Raw genomic sequence first — 22,982 nt, 5'->3', positions numbered from 1 at the left:
CAGACATTTATCTTCAAACAGCGTGCCATTTACATACAGCATTTCATGTTAAATCAAACACTGGATCATTTCATCATCCAGAATTGAGATATTTCTGATTGTACTTCTGAACATTTGAATTTGTGGTTTTCTAGTTTCCACCAAGTTATCATTGAGATAAGTTAAAAGGAACATATATGGACTGAAATGGATGGAGATTTTACAGGTTGTGTTATTGGCAGAATTCTGAGCTACATGTGCCCCAGGTAGACAGGAGATTGACTAACTTGCCTACATTTTGTTTTATTTTGATGCAAACACATTTCTAGTTAATTATTGAAACATTAGATGGAATTAAGAAAAGTAGACTACAGCTTTTGTTATGCTTGGCACACCCTCCTCATTCCTGAAGAAGGGCTTATGCCCGAAACGTCGATTCTCCTTCTCCTTTGATATTGCCTGACATGCTGCGCTTTTCCAGCAACACAATTTTAAGCTTTTGTTATGTACAAGTTATTGCACTCTTGAGAAAAATCTGGTGAAGAAAGAAACCTGAGTCACTCTTCACTTGATGTAGATTTATTTGCAGATTGAAACATTACAAGTACATAGTTCCTGACTCAACTTCACTCCATTGAAAGCATCTCTGTATGTCTAACCATCTAATCAACACTCTCTACCTGCATTTGTTTAACTTGAGTTGGTACAGTTAATATTCAAAATTAACCCTCAACCAGATGACATTGAGAATCAGCTTCAGTAATTTAAGGGTCCATTGTATGATAATTTTAGTGTTGGCATTAAGCAATTTAATTTTAATGCTACAGGGGCATCCCTCTTGGAAGAACAGCTTGTCAAAATAGGATTATAGCATTGAAACCCTAGTTTTCTGTGTGCACTATTTGCAAATGCAGGACTGTGGATTTACCCCCTATTTACCCCGTATCTGAAACTCCTTATTGGCAATAATAAATTTCAGTGCAAATGCATTTTTTAGTTCATTGAAATGGAGTTTCGGTTTGAGTTGAGTTCTTGCCTTGCTCATAAATGTCACTGGAGGCTCAGTGAAGAATAACATTAATGGCATCAATATGGATAGATTTTGATATGTTTCTGATCTGAGAATTTAGTGTAAACATAAGTGTTATTATTGAGAATAAGAGAGTGGATTGTATTATAATAATTGGATGGTTGATGCGCAGTGTGTGCTGGCTGGCTGCATGATACTACTAATGCAGCGTATCCTGCCATTATAAGGAAAACCTGGTAGGGTGCAAAATATTTGCTGCTGTTTTCTCTCCTCCATCTCTTTTGCTCCCCCTACCCAACCACACCACACGCCCCTGCCTGGTACAATTTGCATGAGAGGTCAGTAAGCTATTTTCTAGACACTACTGATCTCTTCAATCCAGGAAGTCTGAGCTAAAATATATTGTCATATGTAAATGTAAGACTCTAGTTTCCCTCCTCCTCGTGCTCAGCTTTTAATTTGGGGGCAGATTATATCTGAACATCAAAAGCTAACTGAAGTCTTTTCTCTTCCAGTGATTTCAGTAGATCGTCTTCACAAAATGAACTTTTCTGGAGTGAAACTTCCACGGTATGACTTCATCCGAGGAGAGAAGCCTAAAGACTTGGAGACCATTGCAATCCTTCCAGAGACAATTTTTACACCTGCAGAAACTAAAGGTAAGAACATTTTCTGTTAAAAAGTAGAATAATAAGTATAATAATTTATGAAGGCAGTATTTCAGATTCCACAATACCTTGTTATCTTTCTGGTCTCTGGTCCACACTGGGAAGAGTGACAAAATTTGTTGGCAATACTTCTCAGCATTAGCTGCACTGCTAAAGTGATTTAAGGTGTTTTAAATATAATACAAACGATTTCCCCCTCCCCTCCCCACCCCGGCACCGACTTTTCAAAAATTTCTGCTAAAATAAATTCACAATCTTGATCAAGTGATATAACACTAATTTGCCAGCCAAATAACAATGATTAAATCTCAAAAGTAATTAATAGATGATAACAAACTTTGGATTGCCCAAAAGGGGACAACGTTTAAAAGAAAAATAAAATGGTGTTATTTCTTTATTTTTACCAACTTGTGACTTCAGACAAATCTAATGGGATTAAATTTTGTTAGGGCTTGATTTGCTCCACCACTTTCACCATTAGATACTGTGTTTCCACATATCAAGTGGGATTTTCTTTGAGCTCATAATAGTGGATTATGAAAAATGCCAAGGAAATTCATTTTGCAGTGAATTTATTCTGTCCACTACAAAATTAGTACCTACAGGGTGTTAGTTATTTGCCTTGTAATAACACAGTATTGTTCCAAGAATGCTGAGTCGCTTCTTGCATGATAAAAAGACCTAAAACCTGTTTGTATTTAGCCTCAAATCTCTGGCAATATAGGTTAAATCTTGTGTTCTTATGTTTAATGTAATGCTTTTAAAATTATTTTCATCACCACCCCTCTCTAAATGACCAATGTATAAGACACAACCTTATTCAATGAGTGAAAAAATATCACTCAGAAAACACCGATCATAATGTGTGCTAAGGAGGTAAGATGACATTTCAATTGTTTTTCGCATTTTTACATTTTTTGTAGAGTCATAGAGATGTACAGCACGGAAACACCCTTTGGTCCAACTCGTCCATGTTGACCAGATATCCTAAACTGATCTAATTCCATTTGCCAGTATTTGACCCATATCTCTCCAAACCTTTCCTTTTCATACACCCATCCAGATGCCTTTTATATGTTGTAATTGTACCAGCCTCCACCACTTCCTCCGGCAGCTCATTCCATACACACACCAATCTCTACATGAAAAGGTTGCCCCTCAGGTCCCTTTTAAATTTTTCCCCCCTCACTTTAAACCACTGCCCTCTATTTTTGGACTCCCCCACCCTGGGGTAAATTCCTTATCTATTCACCCTATCCATGCCCCTGGTTATCTTGTAAACCTGGGTGCAAGTTTGCTTGCTGAGCTGGAAGGTTCATTTTCAGATATTTCATCACCATACTCGGGGACATCATCAGTGAGCCTCTGGTGAAGCGCTGGTGTGAAGTCCTGCTCTTTATTTATGTGTTCATGTTTCCAAGGGTGGTTGATATCATTTCATGTGTTGATGTTATATCCTGTGTTGGTGATGTCATTTCTGGTTCTTTTTCCTCAGAGGGTGTTAAATGGGGTCCAAGTCAATGCATTTGTTGATAGAGTTCCATTTGGAATGCCATGCTTCTTGGAATTCTCGTGCATGTCTCTCTTTGCCTTGTCCTAGTTTGGATGTGTTGTCCCAGTCAAAGTGATATTCTTCCTCATCTGTATCTAAGGATACTCGTGATAGTGGGTCATGTTTTTTGTGGCTAATTGATGTTCATGCATTCTGGTGGCTAATTTTCTGCCTGTTTGTTCAATGAAGTATTTGTTACAGTTCTTGCAAGTTTTTTTTGTAAATGTCATTTACAAATTAGATTACTTTAGATTACTTTACAGTGTGGAAACAGGCCCTTCGGCCCAACAAGTCCACACCAACCCGCCGAAGCGCAAACCACCCATACCCCTCCATTTACCACTTACCTAACACTACGGACAATTTAGCATGGTCAATTCACCTGACCTGCACATCTTTGGACTGTGGGAGGAAACCGGAGCACCCGGAGGAAACCCAGGCAGACACGGGGAGAATGTGCAAACTCCACACAGTCAGTCGCCTGAGCCGGGGATTGAACCTGGGTCTCTGGCGCTGTGAGGCAGCAGTGCTAACCACTGTGCCACCGTGCCATTAATGCTTATGGTGACTTTACCTTTACTGTTAATACGAGTATTGATATCTTTGGGAGAACTTTTTTGGAATGGCACAAGACAGAGGTTGGCAAGCTATGGCAGATTGAATCCCTGACCACTGAGGCACATTACTGATGGTTGGCAAGGGAGCAGACAAGGCCTTCTAGCACAGGGTGAAAGGAAGCTAATTTGATTATGCAAAGCATTAACGTGGCCGTATTTTGGCAATGGCAGATTGAACCCAGGGTCCATTTCTCCAAATGGGAAGGCCCCCAGCAGAATGAGGACCTCCTCCTAGCAATAGCCCAGGGTGATTGTTTTTTTTAAACAAAGCCCTCAAGCTCCCAGTAATGTCCTCTGTGGGGTCTCTTCTCCATCCAGAGGGACATTATGTTTTTAAACATTTTCTGTAGCCTTTCACTGAACCAACAGCTCTTGGGGGACTGGAAGCCATTCTGGTAGCAGCTTATTTGTGAGCTTCAAAATGAAGCAGGAAAGGCTCGTTGACCAGCTCAGTGTGTTGCTAACACACTTCTCCACCTAATCTTGGCACTTCACTGCCTTTTAGAAAATCTGGCCCCACATAGCTTGCACAATGTCCAGTACTCACTTTACTGAAGAAAAATACAATGAACAACACTGCTGGATAACATTATTGTAAAGCCATTGCAGCTTAGTGGAGCGGCCATAGATAAAATAGAAAATTGCAAAGCAAAACTTTGTTCTCATTAATTAGTAAGGAAGCATTGAAATGAAGTAAACCTATACCATTGCACCTTCTCACAAACACACCGCGTGCTCCTGTGTGATAGTCAATTGCATCCATTTTCTGACCCACAAATAGAGGCATTGTTTTCAACACAGTCTGTTTGAGTGCCAATATTGATTTCTGGCACCAAATGTTACAGCAAATTGGAAAATCTAGCAGACAAGAATTCAGTATTTACGGTTCAACCAGTATTTCTTATGAATGTTTTTGATGACTAATAGCAGTTATAAGGAAACATGAACTTGTTTTATTTGGTTTCTTGACCAGAAAAAGTCCCAACCTCCTCATCGGAAGATGAAAGCACAGCTCTGAACAGAAAACGGAGACAGTCTGATTTAAATGAGCAGGATGCCATCGCTAGTATAATAATCTATTGGACACTGGGACAGCTTTTACCAGAACGTTATGATCCTGACAAAAGAAGTCTAAGGTAAACCTTAATGGGTAAAGAAATTAAGTAAGTAGCTTTCCTGTTGAGTCCTCAAGCCACATATTAGTAAAGCATAGTAACAAATGTAGAAATAAAGTTCATTTGTTAATTCAGTTTCTGAATTGATTTTTGTCTGTCCCAGGGTTCCTAAGCGACCTGTCATTAACAGCCCCATAGTGAGTATTGCCATCCATGACAATGATGAATTACTACAGCACCAACTGGAAAAGCCCATCAGAGTGCAGTATAGGCTTTTTGAAACTGAAGAACGATCCAAGCCCATTTGTGTCTTCTGGAACCATTCCATCCCGTAAGACCTCTGTCGTTATTTGTAAACTTGATTGTCTCGGGGAAAAGAATGTAGAATGTCTGAAAAGTCCGCACATAGCAAGTACGGATGTATGAACAAAGGCTCAGCTATGTGGTAATGGTCAACCTGGTCTTTGGAAGGGATGATCGTTCTTTCTTAACACAGGGGCAGTTTTAAATCATATGTCAAGGTGACACTGTAATTTTCCAAGCTCTAATCGGGCACCACAAAGAAAACAGGTATTTCAGTCTAGTTAAATAATTCTTTTCTGCCTCCTTGATTTAAAAAAAATTCTCATTTTTCCAGGAGTCAGATTAAGGATAGAATTTGCCATTTTAAAACCCCTGAATGTTGCATTCTTGCACAGTTCAGTGATCTGAATTTGAAATGCATATTGGATAAATGAAAAGGGGCAGTCTGACCCAAATAGTTGTCCAATGAACAGTTACAAATTTACATTACTATAAAAGTCTGACAGGATATCACCAACCTGGGTCTATTTGTATAGCAGTTAACATTTTCTGACCATTGATTCTTTCCTGTATCTGCTCTCTCCTTAATTGAATGCAGTAATTGATGAACTGTAGCTCTCTGGGGTCCACTAGCTCTTTGTTAGCGCTTCCAAGGAAACATTATCAAAATACTATTTTCCATATCTGCTAACTCAGCTATACCTGAAATGGCCATCAAAGGCCATGGGTGGAAACTTGACCAGTTTACTCCCTTTCAAAGTCCTATTGTGTGTACAGCTGAGTGCAAATAACCTAGCCTAGATGTGGGTCTGAATCAAGAAATATTCTTATTTGATATAATCAAAGAATGGTTGCAGCACAGAAAGAGGCCATTTTGAGCAAAGAAAAGTACAGCACAGGGCCCTTTGGTCCACAATGTTGTGCCAAACATGACACCGAATTAAAGTTATCCCTTCTGCTGCCCTTGGTTAATCTCTCTCCATTCCTTGCATATTAATGTGCTTATCTAAAAGTCCTTTAAGCAACTCCATTGTATCTGCCTCATTTGGCCTAGTGTGTCTTTGTTAGCCTGTTGCCTTTTCCTCATAGTCCTGAAAACCTTTCCTTTCCACTTGGCCACCTTCATTCCAAAGTATAAGGTCACTCTGTGCCCCCTTTCTTGTTGGGCTGGAAACATAATACCACTATCCCAATCTATCTTCAGATAATTAATGCCCCCCATTCTAATTACTATTATCTTTATTCCTTTTAGTAATTTCCTATCGAACCTTTAGTTGGTAGCTTGTAAACTGCACTGACTAATGTAATGACAAATTATTATTCCTTAGCTCAGCAAAATTCTGCCTTTGACCTGTCTACCACATCCTCTCCAAAACTGCAAACATCCTCTGTCTCCAGCACCACAATGTTCTCTTCAGTCAATACTGCCAACCTTCATATCTTTACTGAACATTGGTTAACCAGAAATCTTTAATAAGCAGTCCTGCCCTTTTTGAACCCAGTCCCTATTATTACACAACAACATCTTTCCCAGGTGACTAGCTGCATCTCACACTCTCCAATTTTTTTTCCCAGTTTTAGTACATTCATCTATATGCACCATAATCCTAATTTAGATTTTATTACTTTTCCTCTTATGCTGAATGGACTTAAAACCTTCCTGTTTTCCTCATCTAGGACCACTTATCTCCCAAGATAGTTTGCACTTTAGTCTCCCTCTCTGCTATTAACTCCTGGTTCCTACCCCCTTAAGTTAGTTTCAACCCTCCCCAAAAGCAATAAGCAAATCATCCCAGAGGAAATTAGGCCAAGCACTTGTTTTGATGCAAATCATTTGGCTTATACACGTTCCATCGCCTCTACAACCGATCCCAATGTCCCAAAGAATCAAACACTCCCTCTCCATCTGATCATTTCTCTAGGCGTGTGTTCAACTGCTTCATCCTCTTAATGATGTACTCATTAAACTTTCTTCCATTCAAAGATTATTACTTTTGATGCCCTGCTTGCGAATTTTTTATTTAACTTCTTAAATATTAACTGCGGGTCCACGTCTGTCTTTCTAGCATTGATGCCATTGTAAGCCTCAGTACCTTTCTGCTTTCAATACATTGCTTGTGTTCAAAGAAATAACCATTTTTGGTACCGGGATGCAGCTTACCATCCTGGATGCATGCCTCCCACTGCCTGTCTGTCCCTGAACTAACAAATCTCTTATCACTGTTGCTTTTCTAGTCCTCTTTATGCCTTTACTGCAATCCCCAGATGAAGCATCCTTTCCGTCCAATATTTTGTGTGTTTTATTTCCAGTATAATTTATTAACATGGAGTGGTGATTATTTGTAGATGTTTTAGACTGCATTGCGAACATAATTGGATTATACTCAAAACCTTTAACATGTGAATATGCTTTTCTCTTCCCTTCTAATATGTCTCCAATGCTCACTCTTTCTTACCTACTTTTAAAGTTTTACATTGATATGCAGTTCCACAGAAATGAATAGCCTTCAGGATTTCACTGATACGATCGTTTTTATACTAACCCAGGTAGGGAGTGATGCTGAGTAGAATCTGCTGTTGCTGTCATCTGAGATGCATATATGGACTGCTGGACGGGACTCGGGTGTTAGCTTCATTCATAAAAGAGGTAGCTTAATGTGCCTCTTCTGAGGTGGCTCGTTGGCAAATAGTGATTACATGATGGTTTGGGTACTGCTTCTGACTAGTACAACCTGTTTAATGTGCTGCAGGTTAACAACCTTAAACATTCACTGCCATTAGCACCAACTGTGGCTGCAGTGTGAGCCAAATACAGAATGCAAGACAGCAATTGCTAAGGTCTCTTCAAACCTATCTCCAAAATCTGCAACCACCATTGTCTAGAAGGACAAAAGCAGCAGGCACTTCGGAACATCACCACCTACAATTCATCCTCAAGAACATGCATTATCCTGACTCAGAACAGTATTACCATTCATTAATTTTCACTGGGTCAAAATCAAGGAACTTCACTAGTCTGTACAATGGGAGTGTTGTCACCACATCTACTACAGTGGTTCATCACAGTGGCTCACCACCATTTTAATGTGGGTAATAAATCCTGATCTTCCTGTTGATCTCTCTAAGCGATGGTTGGAAATAGAGAGAAAAAAAATTGGCAGTGTGATCAATGGATTTTACAAGACTCAAGCTGTTGGTCAATATTGAAAGCTTCTCCTAATTCATGTTGAGGACATAATTATTGCAAGAAATTTTACTGCAAGGACAAAATAACATTGCAGAATAGTTTTACCTGATTTTCATAGGATACGCAAACAAAACACAAAAACAAATACAAAAACATATGCTTCAAATTAAGGTACCAAGATCATGTATAGAATAGAAATCCTATAGTGAGGGTTCAACATTTTGTCTTCATTCATTTTAGAATAAAATATGGGTCGTGAAATAATAGCGTACCATTTTTATTTATTTCTGGCTGTAGTGTTGCTGATATGGTCAGCATTTGTTGCCAATCTTGAATTGGTTTTGAGAAAGTATGGTGAGCTGTTGCTTTGAATCATTGCATTCCATGTACTGTGCTGTTAGGGAGCGGATCCTGGGATTGTGACTGAGCAAAAGTGAGGGAGTGGTAATATAGTTTAACTCACCTGGTTTCCTATGGAGTCTGCAGTGTACTAACTTTAGTATAAGATCTCTAGCTGCTTCTAAGTTGCTTTAAGTTGATTTGATCTGAAAATATATTATGTGACACACGTGTTTATTAACATACTTTTAAATGCCCCTTTTTTTTCATTCTGTGGTCTGTATTTGTGCAGTGTTGGTGGAACCGGAGGCTGGTCATCAAAAGGATGTGAATTAGTCTTCAGGAACGAGACCCATATCAGCTGTCAGTGTAATCATATGACAAGCTTCGCTGTTCTGATGGACATTTCTAGACGAGAGGTAACTCTGTCTCTTTGAAGAAAACTATCACCCTTTTTTCACTTCTCATTGCAGTTCCAGTCTTTCTCATATTGAATGGGTTCATTAAGTAAGCAATCTGAGGTTGCAGCACACTTGAAATATAACAGATTCTGTTATTGTATACTTAAATGCATAGCATTTATTTTCTCATAAGCAGACAGTGTGTGCTGCTTTGTACAATATTAGCATTGAAATTTAAGCTGATTGTACCCTCCCTCCTGTACTTTTTTCTGGCTGAGTTATTTTGTAGGGCTATTCCCTCCTTTCTGCCAGTCAGAGTCTATAGTTAACCTGAAGTGTATGTGACTATCATTGAGATACTGATGTAGATGATTCAACCCCAGCCACTTTAAAGTGTGGTCTTAGTATTGCAGTTTTTTGTTGAATTGAGAAACTGCAGCAAAGTACCACAGCCAGTTGTTCAGATGTCCCTACAATTAAAAAAGAGGAATGATTAATAGGAAAAAATATTAAATGGCATTAACCTTAAATCTTAAAAGTCAGAAGCATTTAGCAAGGATGAAGATCAAGGAAAGAATGGTAGAATTTAGATTTGTATAGCCTCTTTGACATTCCTTCAGATATATGTGAACTCCCACAAACAGCACTATAGTAAATTACAAGGTTATCTGTTCTAGTGATGTAAGTTGAAGGACACGCTTTAGCCAGAAAACCTACTTCGAATTTCTTCAACTAAGATCATTTATATTCACCCGAGTGGACAGATGGGGCCAAGTTTTATGTTTTATATGATAGTGGGGGCTGCTGTGGTCTATCAGTACAGCACGGGAGTGTTAGCCTGCATTAGTCCAGAAGGCCTTGGGATGGAGCGTGAACCAACAACCATACAATTCAACGCCAGTGTGTCACCACCAAACCATGACTAGGACTACTTGGGTTTGAGTGTCGTGTAAAAGAATTATTTAGAGTAGATGTGTTGACCATTTGGGCCAGGATTTAGAAGATTTAAAAAAATCTAAAAGTTATTGGTTGCTGAATATATTGGCCTTTCTTGGCACCCATTTTATTTAGCTGAAAATGTGTTGCTGGAAAAGCGCAGCAGGTCAGGCAGCATCCAAAGAGCAGGAGAATCGACGTTTCGGGCATGAGCCCTTCTTCACTTTCTCCACCCATTTTCTTTAATCAATATTGTTTTACTATTTTGTTAAGCACGTACCCTATGAATATTTGTTGAACAAAGTTTCTAATACTGTCGACATTTAATTGAAGTTTTGGCACTTGTAATCAATTGGCCTAGCCACCAGGTGTTTCCACCATGTGGTCAGTGTACTAAATTAATATAGCTCGTGTCGCCCCTGTTTAATTTGTTAAGTTAATGGAGAACAACAGTCAAGCTTTTGGTAAAAGTTAGTTTGTTGCAAGGTATTACTGAACATTTCTTAAGGATAGAGATGATATTATTTGATGTTATACAGGACATTGGTGAGGCCTCTTCCTGAGTACTGTGTCCAGTTATGATCTCCCTGTTATAGAAAGGGTATTATTAAGGTGGAGAGGGTTCAAAAGAGATTTACTAGGGAATTACCAGGAAAGGCTGGAGATGCTGAGCATGGGAGGTTTAGAGGTGAGCTAATAGTTTATAAAATAATGAGGAATATAGATAAGGTGAATGGCAAATGTCTCATCCCAAGAGGAGAAAGATTTTTTAAAAAGACATGAGGGGCTTTTTTTATTTATTTACACAGATTGGTTTGTGTGTGGAATGAACTTCCAGAGGAAGTAGTGGATGCGAGTATGGTTAGGATTTTTAATAGACATTTAGATAAGTACATGAATAAGAAATGTTTGGAGTGATAGGAGCCAAGTGCAGGCAGGTGGGACTAGTTTAGTTTGGGATTATGGTCAGCACAGAGCCAAAGAAAAAAATGCCAATCGGTCTCTGGTGTATAATTTTGAGGGCCAGTGATTCAGTACCTGGTTACCAAGGTTAAGACTTTAAGTCAGGTTCAGCAGTTGCAGTAACGTGTGTAGTTGGATGGTTGTGAATTTCTTATGCCGCTAGATTTCTGCAGGACAGCAAATTTTAAGAGACAGAGATAATTGTTGGCTTCTGGTTCTGCAGGCAGGTACTTTCAGCTACTTGATTACAACACGCCACTAGTGGTTTGAATCTCTCTCTCTTTTCTTCCAAACGATTCAAAATGAATCTTTCTTTGTCTGAGTAGTTTGCCATTATTGACTCATTCTTAGCTGCCAAGGTGACCTGTACAGAAACAAAGTCAAATCTTATCAAAGGCAGTGGTATTATGGACACAGCTCTTCTCCCATTTGTAGATCTTAAGTTTTTTTTCTGGTCAGTGGCCAATTTACAATACCATAATGATATTGTATAATTATGAACTCCTCGAGTCAATGAACTCCTCGATGAGAGTTTTTGCATATCTGTAAATACATTTGATATTTCTCTATAATCCATAGGCAGCTTGCATTTATATAGTCAGGCGATTGTACCAGCTTTGTTTTTAGTTTCATGCCTAGTAACAGTCAGATTAACACTTTTTTTTACAATAATTTGGAATATTGTGTACAATTCTGGTCTCCTTCCTATCGGAAAGATGTTGTGAAACTTGAAAGGGTTCAGAAAAGATTTACAAGGATGTGCCAGGGTTGGAGGATCTGAGCTACAGGGAAAGGCTGAACAGGCTGGGGCTGTTTTCCCTGGAGCATCGGAGGCTGAGGGGTGACCTTATAGAGGTTTACAAAATTATGAGGGGTATGGATAGGATAAATAGGCAATGTGTTTTCCCTGGGGTTGGGGAGTCCAGAACTAGAGGGCATAGGTTTAGGGTGAGAGGGGAAAGATATAAAAGAGACCTAAGGGGCAACTTTTTCAAGCAGAGGGTGGTACATGTATGAAATGAGCTGCCAGAGGATGTGGTGGAGGCTGGTACAATTGCAACATTTAATAGGCATTTGGATGGGTATATAAATAGGAAGGGTTTGGAGGGATATGGGCCGGGTGCTGGCAGGTGGGACTAGATTGGGTTGGGGTACCTGGTCGGCATGGATGGGTTGGACCGAAGGGTCTGTTTCCATGCTGGACATCTCTATGACTCTTTGACTCTAAGTGGTACCATTTCACGATTGTTCTGGAAATTACCAGACCATAACCATATAATCATGACATCAGTCAAATCCTTAGGGATAATATGTATTGCATGGATCTTCCCACTGTTAATAGACATGGGTTTCTATTGTTATGGTGCAATGTAATTAAATATATTGTGTACCATTCAGTATACTGTGCAATATTAACAGCATGAACAATATTTGTAAATTCTTCCTACTGCCAGTGATTACAGATTGTCTAATGTTATTAGTAGCTAATAAGACTCCAGGAGCTGCACTTATCATTATTGTATTATTATACTGTACTGAAAATCATATTTCTACAATTCTCCCCTCAGAATGGTGAAATTCTGCCTCTGAAGCTGGTCACATACTCCACTGTGGCTGTCTCACTCAGTGCTTTGCTGCTGTCCTTCTTGATTCTCCTGTTTCTAAGGACCCTTCGTTCAAACCAACACAGCATCAGTAAAAACATGGTCATGGCTCTCTTCTTGTCTGAACTCATCTTTGTCCTTGGAATTAACCAAGCAGATAATCCAGTAAGTATTACGGGAAACCATCTCTATGTGACGTGGGGATAATTTGACCAACATCAAATCCACATCCTTCAATCAATGACACTGAATGAAGTCAGTATTTTGTCATATAGGTTAAAGTGGATAACCCCAACAATTTTGGCAGTTCATCGTACAATACCACATAAGAGATTGGTGGTAGATACTTTATCAAATGGGGTTAACTGGAGTAATCTCAGCATAGTCCTCACAAGATTGCTGTTTACACATTGTACATGGGAAGGCAGAGGACTAATGGCATTATTGCTGGACTGATATTCCAGATAGTGGGAGGAAGTGAGGACTGCAGAGACCGGAGAGTCAGAGTTGAAATGGGTGGCGCTGGAAAAGGCACAGCAGATCAGGCAGCATCTGAAGAGCAGGAGAGTCAACATTTTGGGCATCAGCACTTCGTCATTCCTGATGAAGGGCTTATGCCCAAAATGTCAACACTCCTGTTCCTCGGATGGGCAATAACTGTTGGTCTAGCCAGTGACACCCACATCCCGTGAATGAATAAAAAATGTGTCAGATTGTGTCAGCGTGACCGTCTTGGTTCAATGCATAGGTGGTAATATGTTCTTTTTTTCCATTCATGGTCTTGTTTGCAAGACCAGCATTAATTGGCCATCCCCAATTTCTCTGAGGCAGTTAAGAGTCTATCACGTTGTTGAGAGCCTGGAGTCACATGTAGGCCCGACCAGTTAAGGACAGCAGATTTCCTTGCTTAAAGGATATTTGTAAAGTAGATGGGTTTTTACAACAATCGATGGTAGCTACTTACTTGCCTTTAGCTGGCTTTTTATTGCCGGACTTTTTTTAAAATTCAAATTTCACCTTATGCCATGGTGGATTCAAATCCATGTCGCCAAATCATTAACTGAGTTTTTTAATTACTAGACATTACCTTACCGTCTCTCCTGAGACCTTGGTATTGAGTCTAATTGCACATGTGTAAGAGTTACCACTGCTCACTAACCTGTGAAAATGAGAACCTAGTTTACTCCTTTTTTTAAAAAACAATTTGCAAGCTGTAGAGAAGACTGTATAATTTATTTTCCATATAATCTCTGAGGAAGTGCTTCTGTTTTTCCTTTTGTGCTAAACCTGATTTGGGATTACCTTAAGTTTTAGTAGTTACATGATCAAGCTATAATTATGTCATAGCTAAATTCTCATTCCTATTAAACAAATTTACTAACCATAATTACAGTGCTTAATAACTGTTTGAAATATTATAAATTTTTATAATTTAAAATAAAGAAGTATTAGGATTTAGTATTCAAAATTAATAATTCCTGTCATCTTTAGAATTGTGGTTTTATGCTCTAAATGCAGTGTTTAATCTGTACAGTGGATCCCTCTGGTGGTATATTGAATGAACTGCAGTAATAGAAATTAGAAAATTGGAAAATAAAACTTGACCACAGAGCTTTAATTAAAATTCTCTAACAAAGGGGAATTAAATTAGATCACCTATTTCATATAATGTCATAAGAGAAAAAAAAGTAATGTGTCAAGTGTTGGTAATATATATTAGCATTGGAGGCAGTCCAGAGAAGATTCACTAGATTGATCCTGGGTATGGAGGGATTTTCTTCTGATAAGAAGTGGTTAAGTTGGAGTTGAGAAGAAAGATTGATGTTATTGAAGCAGTGATACTGTCCGCATCTCTGAGCCAGAAGGCATGGGTTTAAGTCCCCACCTGCTCCAGAGCTGTGTAATAACATCTCTGAGTATGTCAATTAGAAAATATCAATAAGATTCTTACAGGACTTGACAGGATGGATGTAGAGAGGTAATTTCTCCTCTTGGGAGAGCCTAGGACCAGAGGCAATAATCAGAGTAAGGAGTTACACACTTAAGGTGAGATATGGGGAATTTTTATCCCTCAGAGGGTAACCAATCTGTGGAATTCTTTAATGGAAAGGGCTGTCAAGACTGGACCGTTATTTATGTTCACAGCTGAGCTAGACATATTTCTAATCATTATGGGAAAGGGTTATAAGGATAAGGCTGGAAAGTGGAGTTAGAGAATATCAGATCAACCACGATCTCAATAAATGGCAGAGCAGACTTGATGGGCCAAATGACCTATTTCTGCTCCGATGTCTCATGGTCTTGATTAGTAACTACTGTATTGTCCTTGTGGAGACAAAGAACTGTCTTCCCATTGAGGATGCTTGGGGGTTACTATTGACCAGGAACTGAATTGAACCAGCCAAATAAATGTTGTGTTCAGAAGAGCAGGTCAAAGACTGGGAGTTCTGCAGCAAACAATGTACCTCCTCAATTGTCAAAACCTGTCCAACATTGACAGTACACAAGTCATGAATATGATATAATGCTCTATACTTATCTGGTTGAGTGCAGTTCCAACAATACTCAAGAAACTCAATGCCATCTAGGACAATGCAGCCTGCTTGATTAGCACCACATTGAGCATTCACTCCCTCCATACATAACACACACTGGCAGCAGCATGTAGCATGAACAAGGTGTAATGCAACAACAGACTAACACTCTTTTGACAGCTCCTACCAAGCCAAGCCTTCCTCTACCATCTAGAGAAGGCCAAAGCAACAGACAGAGTCATGGTGATGTACAGCATAGAAACCAACGGTTTGCTCCAACTATGCTAAATTCATCTAGTCCCATTTGCCAGCATATGGCCGATATCTCTCTAAACCCTTCCTATTTTTATACCCATCCCATATGCCCTTTAAATGTTGTAATTGTATCAGCCTCCACCACCTCCTGTGGCAGCTTATTACATACACGCACTACCCTCTGCATGAAAAGTTGCCCCTTATGTCCCTTTTAAATCTTTCCCCTCTCACTTTAAATCTATGCACTCTAGTTTTGGACTCTTCACCCCTTGACTAATTATCCTATCCGTGCCCCTCATGATTTTATAAACCTCTATAAGGTTAACCCTCAGCCTCCGAAGCTCCAGGTAAAACAGCCCCAGCCTATACAGCCTCTCCCTATACCTCAAGCCCTCCAACCCTGATAACATTTTTTTGAATCCTTTCAGGTTTCACAACATCCCTTCTTTAGCAGAGAGATCAGAATTGCACACAGTATTCCTAACCAGTGTCCTGTACAGCTGCAACATGACCTTCTAACTCCTATACTCATTACACTGACCAATAAAGGAAAGCATATCAAATACCACCTTCACTATCCTAGCTCCCTGCAACTCCACTTTCAGTGAACTATGAACCTGCACTCCAAGGTCTTTTTGTTCAGCAACACTCCCCAGGACCTTACCATTAAATCTGTAAGTCCTGCCCTGATTTGCCTTTCCAAAATGCAGCACCTCTCCTTTATCTAAATTAAAATCCACCTCCCACTCCTCAGCCCATTGGCCCATCTGATCAAGATCCTTTTGTACAGGTCATTCTGCTATAATGTGTGTTTCATCTATGCAAATTCGCCTGTAATGCAATTGACGAATTGGGGATGCTGTTTCTGAAGCATGGACTTTTAAAGTGTGCATTGGCTGTAATGCGATTACATTGTCCACACTTTAGATGCTGTTTCTAAAACATGATTTTCCTATAGCACGGGGTTGCACAAGAACGCAACCATCGCATTACAGAAGACCTAACTATACTCTCAGGTACCCTTCTTCGCTGTCCACTACGCCTTCAATTTTGGTGTCATCTGCAAACTTACTAACTACATCCTACCTACGTTCACATCCTAATCATTGATATAAAAGACGAAAAGTATTGGACCCAGCGCCAATTCTTCTGGCACACCACTGGTCACAGGTCTCCAGTCTGAAAAGCAACCCTCCTCCACCTTCTCTGTCTTCTACCTTTTGAGCCAGTTCTACATCCAAATGGCTAGCTCTCTTTGTATTTCATGTGATCTAACCTTGCTAACCAGTCTACTATGAGGAACCTTGTTGAATGCCTTACTGAAATCCATATAGGTCACATCCACCACTCTGACCTCAACAATCCTCTTTGTTACTTCTTCAAAAAAACTCCAAGTTAGTGAGACATGATTTCCCATGGACAAAGCCGAAGAAATATGGGAGCACCACCATTTAGAAGCTCCCCTGCAAGCTAGTCACCATCTTGACTTGGAATATATTACTATCCCTTCACTCTGTCTGAGTCAAAAATACTGGAACTCTGCACTTACCTACATCACAGGGACTACGTCAGTTCAAGAAGATGGCTCACTGCCTGTTCATGGAGGGTCACCCATGACTGTCAATAATACCAGCCCAGCCAGCAAAGCCAACATCCCATGAAAGAGTTATTTTTTTAAAAAATGAGTGAGAAGGGAGTGGCTGGGGTTTAATGAAAGAGGGTGAGAGGAGCTTTTTGTGGAGCAGGATGGTTAGCATAGACCAGTTGGCCAAATGCTACATTACTATATTGTAAATTGTATGCAATTTCCAGTGCACATACCTCCATCCACTTGAACTTGATATTATAACCAATATCTAATGAATGCATTGCATTTGTCCTTTCTTTTGTCATTCACAGTTTGTTTGCACTGTGATTGCCATTCTCCTCCATTTCTTCTACATGTGCACCTTTGCCTGGATGTTCTTGGAAGGGCTTCACATTTACCGCATGTTAACAGAGGTTCGTGATATCAACTATGGCCCCATGAGGTTCTACTATATGGTTGGCTGGGGTGTCCCTGCCTTCATCACAGGTATTTGTTCTTTGCAGTACATTGGGAATGAGGACTTTGTTTTCATTTTTGAACTAGATGCATTGTACATAGAATATAGACACCCATTTTCCAAGTTGTGTTCATCTTCAGTAATAGAGCAAGGATCCTAAAGGTTTTTGGATAAGAAGAAATATGATTTGTCTCCTTAGATACTAAAAATTCCAGGAATGCTTTGTCATTTTATTATGTGTTTCCACTAATTACAATGCAGGGTTGCAGCATGAGCCAATTAGTCTGCAGAATGGTTTAGAATCACAGAATGGTATTAGCATAGAAAGAGGTTATTGGGACCATCATATTCTTGCCATCCCTCAAAGTTTTACTCTGCTGGTATCAGTCTTCCTTTTCCTGATAGCCCTGCAATGGTTTTCTCGTTAAATAATGATCTACTTCCCTTGTCAAAGCTACACTTTAATCTGCTTCCACCACACTCTCAGGAAGTACATTCTAGATCTTAGCAACCTGCTGTATAACAGAATGTTCCTCATGTCACTTTTGCATTTACCTAAAATTAATCTTCTCTTGCTCTCTACCCTTCCATTAATGGGAAGTTTCTCCCTATCCATTGTTCAGCCTCATCAAGATTTTGAACCCTATTATAAAATCATCTTTCAGCTTTCTCTCAAGGAAATTGTTCAATGTTGCCAATCTATAATTGTAACTGATATCTATTATCCCTGGAATCATTCCTATAAATTTTTCACTTTCCTCTGTGGACTATTCCACAAAGATCTTAACATCATTTTTATTTGTTATAATACTGTGCATTTAGTACAGTTACTTAGATTCGTCAATTTTATTATTTCCTTGAGCCATTGTAAAGGTGAAAAAGTAATACTTGTTATCTTTTCAGTTTGAATGTGAAGCCCATGAAACTGAGTGATTCACTTATTTAGAGTCTTTTCATTGATCAGATCAATGTGTAACCAAAGGACACATGAATTTGTATTACCTCTGTCTCTCATAGACTTATCTGTATTTGTTTCTTGACATGCCATTAGGCTATGTATCATAGTGCCTTAAGAGAGATGGGGAGCTGTGGCCTGTGTGTCATAGCCCCAAGAGAAAGGTTGGGGGCTTGTGGGCAATTCATTTCAGGGTTTGACCAATAGCTGATTACCTGAAGGTTAAACACAAGGGTGACTGCTCCTTCAATCTTGGCGTCACTACTAGCGATACAGTGTGTGGAATCATGAACTACAAAATCTGATGCGAAACATCTTGATGATGCTGCATGTGAAAGTACTGAATTAAGTATGAAAACCAATAAGTTGTATTCCCAAGTATGCACGTCAGAAAGTTCTTGGCCAATTTACATGGTTATATGACATTGAAACACCTGTGTAATATCCTACCCTATTAGCAGTGTGGCTACTCTACTTTCTGACAAGCTGTATTAGTAAAAATATTTATTTGCAATTTTACATTGCCAACCTGTGTTACCCAATAACTGCAAATGGTACACTATAATTTTCTGTGAGGTTATTACTTTTTTGTTTGATTTCCACTAATTGTCATCAATCGTAAAAATGGAGAAATTCTAGAAGCCCTGCCCTATTTGCATAAGTGCAATAAGCCAGAAAAAAGCACCTGGGGTACCAAGATAGCATCCTAACAGAGTCAAAACATGTGCAAGACGTCCACTTTGGGTATTGGAACTCATCAATAAAAGATGGAAATCGTGTAGAAATGGGACCCATGCTACATTACCTTTTTCCACCTCCATCCTAAGTGAACCTCAGTTTACTTCTTTAACCATTAAACAATTATGTTCTAAATATCGTCTTGTTGGGTTGTGACTTCTTTCACAGGGTTGGCTGTTGGCCTTGATCCTGAAGGTTATGGTAATCCTGATTTCTGCTGGTTGTCCATCTATGACACTTTGATATGGAGCTTTGTTGGTCCCATAACTGCAGCGGTTTCTGTAAGTTTGCAAATGTGTTCTTCAGTAACTAAGTCTACCTCGAAAAGAGATGTCAGTGTTATCGTACTATCATTGTCTGTTAACAGTGAACATGAACTTAGTACCTTTAAAACACCTCACCAGACTTTAACACCCAAATTCTAAAAAAAAGTCAATACATTAGAATTTCTGAATAGCTAATAAAGCAATGGTGGCAGTAATGTGTATGGTCTGTCATCTAATCAGAACATTTGACAGGTTAGAAGCAAGCCACGTATTTTACAAGTCAGTAGTAATGATTTTCTTCACAAAAACCATCCAGATTATTCTCACTCTACTGCTTACTCTGCATACATTTCAATGTTTCCACTTTCCAAGTATCTTTAAATTATTTTAAAATGTAAACTTAGAGGATATTGCAACATTCAGGCAAAATGCTTCGATGAGTACATTTAAATCTTACTGGTTTCTTTCATTTGATAATAAAAAAGCCCCATTTTGTTTAAGCTCCTTCCATGTTGTGCAAGGCCCATCAAGTCCTTATCACCTTGTGTTCACTGAGCCATATTGGCTGCATGTTGGCAAAGGAGTAGAAAGCAAGGACTGCAGATGCTGGAGATCAGAGTCGAAGAGTGTGGTGCTGGAAAAGCACAGCAGGTCAGGCAGCATCCGAGAAGCAGGGAGGTTCGACATTTCGAGCATAAACCCTTCATCAGGAATTTCTTTTTCAGATGTTGCCTGACCAGCTGTGCTTTTCCAGCACCACACTCTTTGACTCCATGTTGGCAAGGCCTGAATTTTAAAATTAACATGCTCCTTTACATTGTTGTCATTGTGTTTTCTACATTGCAGATGAATGTTTTTCTTTATATTCTGTCTGTCAAAACTTCCTGCAGACCAGGACATCAAGGTTTTGAGAAGAAAGGAAGTGTGTAAGTCCTGTTGGATTCAATCTTTGATAAAACATTAATGAGCTCATACTTTTTTAAAAAATTGCTTGTTATTGTGACTAAACTTTGAAAGAACTCAGAGTAGGAGCAGAAAATCTACAGTTCAAAAGCACTTGTTTAAATTAGGAACTTGTATTGAAATAATGACTGCTGGATGCTAACATACTAAACACTTAAATTTGTTAACCAATCAGGTGTTGAATAGTATTTTATATTTTAAAGTCTATATATGGATCTAATTCTTTCAATGAGGTAAAAGTGCCGTTTTCAAGACAGTTGGGGTGAAAAATGGACAAAATGTCAAATCAGCTGCTCAATATACAGAGACCCCAATATTCAGCAACATTACTAGTGTTTCCTGACTTTTTCATTAAAGTTGCAATGGAAGATTGGAACTCATGAGGAATTTGTTCCCAAACATGTTTATCAGTATGTGATTTCAAAATTCTCATCCTTGTTTTCAAATCCCTCTGGGATCTTGTCCCTCCTTATCTCTGTAACTTCTTGCAGCCCCAAACTGTCTGATAGATCTTAACTCCTGATTTATGGCTTCTTGAGGAAGCCCACTATTTAATTCCTCCACTATTGATGGCATGTCTTCATTTCATTAGGGCCTAAGCTAAGAAATTCTGTCCCCACCCCCACTAACCTCTTTGCTTCTCCTCATGTTCCCCCTTTAAGATACTCCTTGGTCATCTGAATGAATATTATCTTATGGCACACAGCGCTGAACTTGTAATGCTTCAATGAATTTAATGTGCATTTTATTGTATATGTCATTGGGGTACTGTGTTTTATGCAAGAATAGTGTTTAAAAAGCAGTTGCTAAGTTGGTATTGCACATCAATATGATAATTGGAATTGTTGTTTTAATAGGTCTGGATTGCGTACAGCATTTGTGGTGCTGCTGCTTGTCAGTACAACCTGGTTCTTCGCCTTGCTGGCTGTGAACAGTGACACCATTGTTTTCCACTATCTCTTTGCTGGTTTTAATTGTCTCCAGGTAAAGCTGTCAAATAAGTATTTTGTTCTTTTAAAATACCATTCCAGTTGCTAAAAGTTGTCTGTCATTAATGAGGAGACACATTGAAAGTGTAATTTTCTGCTGGAAATGTTGAGCTGGCACAAATACTCAGTAAAAACTGAAAGAACTGGAGGTACTGTAAATTCAGAAACAAAAACAGAAATTGCTGAAAAAGCTCAGCAGATTACTGGACCCGAAATGTTAATTCTAATTTCTCTCCACAGACACTGTCAGACCTGCTGAGCTTTTCCAGCAATTTCTATTTCAGTATTGATTGCTTTTTCACTCATGAAATTAGGCGTTAAAAATCATTAATGGAACAAAATGTTTATGTTTTCACTGTTACTCGTACAAAAAGTGGTAGTTTATCAGTTTGAGCAAGATTACTAAAAGTACTACAGTGCTTTTATGGTGGAGTTAGTTTGTACTAATGACTTTCTTGCTTACAGGGTCCATTTATTTTCATCCGTTGCATCCTCAACAATGAAGTAAGAAAAGCTTTTAAATATGCCTTCAGTAAGAAGCACACAGATGATACTGTTGGCACAACAAAATCAACATTGGCATCAGTTAGTAACCATTTTTTTCTTTTTCGTGTGCATTTATTCCTCACTTTCTGCTAAAAATGTCCAATAAAATCTAGTCTAATAGTTTACTTTTCTGCAAATAAAGTACTCTTTCCAAACTAATTTCTCAGAAATACAATAATAAGTTTGTTTTTGGGGCTGTCTGTGTAACTTGGGTTAAAATGGAAGAAGGATGTGACGAGTTCTGTAATCTGCCCAGCAACAAACTTGGATATCTTGCTTGTTAAGAGTTAAAGGGGAGCTCAGGTTATTTTGTTTGGAAAAAGGTAAAGATGTTAACCCTGTAAGTAACAGCAAGAACATCCATGCTGGTTGTGGGTAGACTATTCATTTCCAAATTACAGAGAGGCGTTAGAAATGTCAGGTTTTCTAAACAGTTATTCTGCAAACTCTGATTAATTCTCAGATAGATTGAAGTCAGAGGTCTCTGGAATAGCTAAGCAGCATTTCTACCCCAATTAAAGACCTACGTGCTTTGTATTGCCATGGAGATTTGCTTTGAGAGGGGAATAATGGACATTTTCCCCTTCTTCAAGGTGGTGAGCAGCGGAAATAACTGAGTATGTCAGCCCTGGAAAAATGTTCACTCCTCACCACTTCAGCAATTAATGTTGGGGTGAGAAGGTCCACTGGGGACTTGCTTGACCTTCCAACAATCAAGGATAGGTAGGGTAGGGTTGATAAAGAGAAATATTTTCCCTAAGTGGAGAGCTCAGTATTGATGGAGTTGCAGTTTTAAGGTAAGGAGCAGGGGTTTAGAGGGGATTTGAGGAAAATAATTTTCACCTAGAGGACACTGGGTATCTGGAAGTCACTAGCTAAAAGAGTGATAGAGGTGAGAACCCTCAAGACATTTAAAAAGTATTTAAGTGAGCAGGGAGACAATGGCCTAGAGGTTTTATAGCTGGACTGTTACTCCAGAGACACAGGTAATGTCCCG

General features: G+C 39.1%; 1 protein-coding gene across 4 annotated transcripts in view; it reads left to right on the top strand.

The window, feature by feature from the left end:
* Nucleotides 1–22,982, top strand: part of celsr2 (cadherin, EGF LAG seven-pass G-type receptor 2) — a 327,026-nt gene that overhangs the window by 284,765 nt on the left and 19,279 nt on the right. For all 4 annotated transcript variants that reach the window (XM_072563587.1, XM_072563585.1, XM_072563586.1 and 1 more), the window contains exons 20-29: nt 1,525–1,668; nt 4,820–4,982; nt 5,125–5,292; nt 9,083–9,209; nt 12,659–12,859; nt 17,383–17,557; nt 19,390–19,502; nt 20,334–20,413; nt 21,308–21,434; nt 21,905–22,024. In XM_072563587.1, coding sequence (XP_072419688.1) covers nt 1,525–1,668; nt 4,820–4,982; nt 5,125–5,292; nt 9,083–9,209; nt 12,659–12,859; nt 17,383–17,557; nt 19,390–19,502; nt 20,334–20,413; nt 21,308–21,434; nt 21,905–22,024 — 1,418 coding nt within the window. The remainder of the gene's footprint in view (nt 1–1,524; nt 1,669–4,819; nt 4,983–5,124; nt 5,293–9,082; nt 9,210–12,658; nt 12,860–17,382; nt 17,558–19,389; nt 19,503–20,333; nt 20,414–21,307; nt 21,435–21,904; nt 22,025–22,982) is intronic.

This window comes from Chiloscyllium punctatum, chromosome 45 (genome assembly GCF_047496795.1).
Source record: "Chiloscyllium punctatum isolate Juve2018m chromosome 45, sChiPun1.3, whole genome shotgun sequence".
In the NCBI taxonomy this organism is placed as follows: Eukaryota; Metazoa; Chordata; class Chondrichthyes; order Orectolobiformes; family Hemiscylliidae; genus Chiloscyllium; species Chiloscyllium punctatum.
The sequence above is the reverse complement of the archived record's forward strand: the minus strand, read 5'-3'. Positions and strand labels throughout refer to the sequence as shown.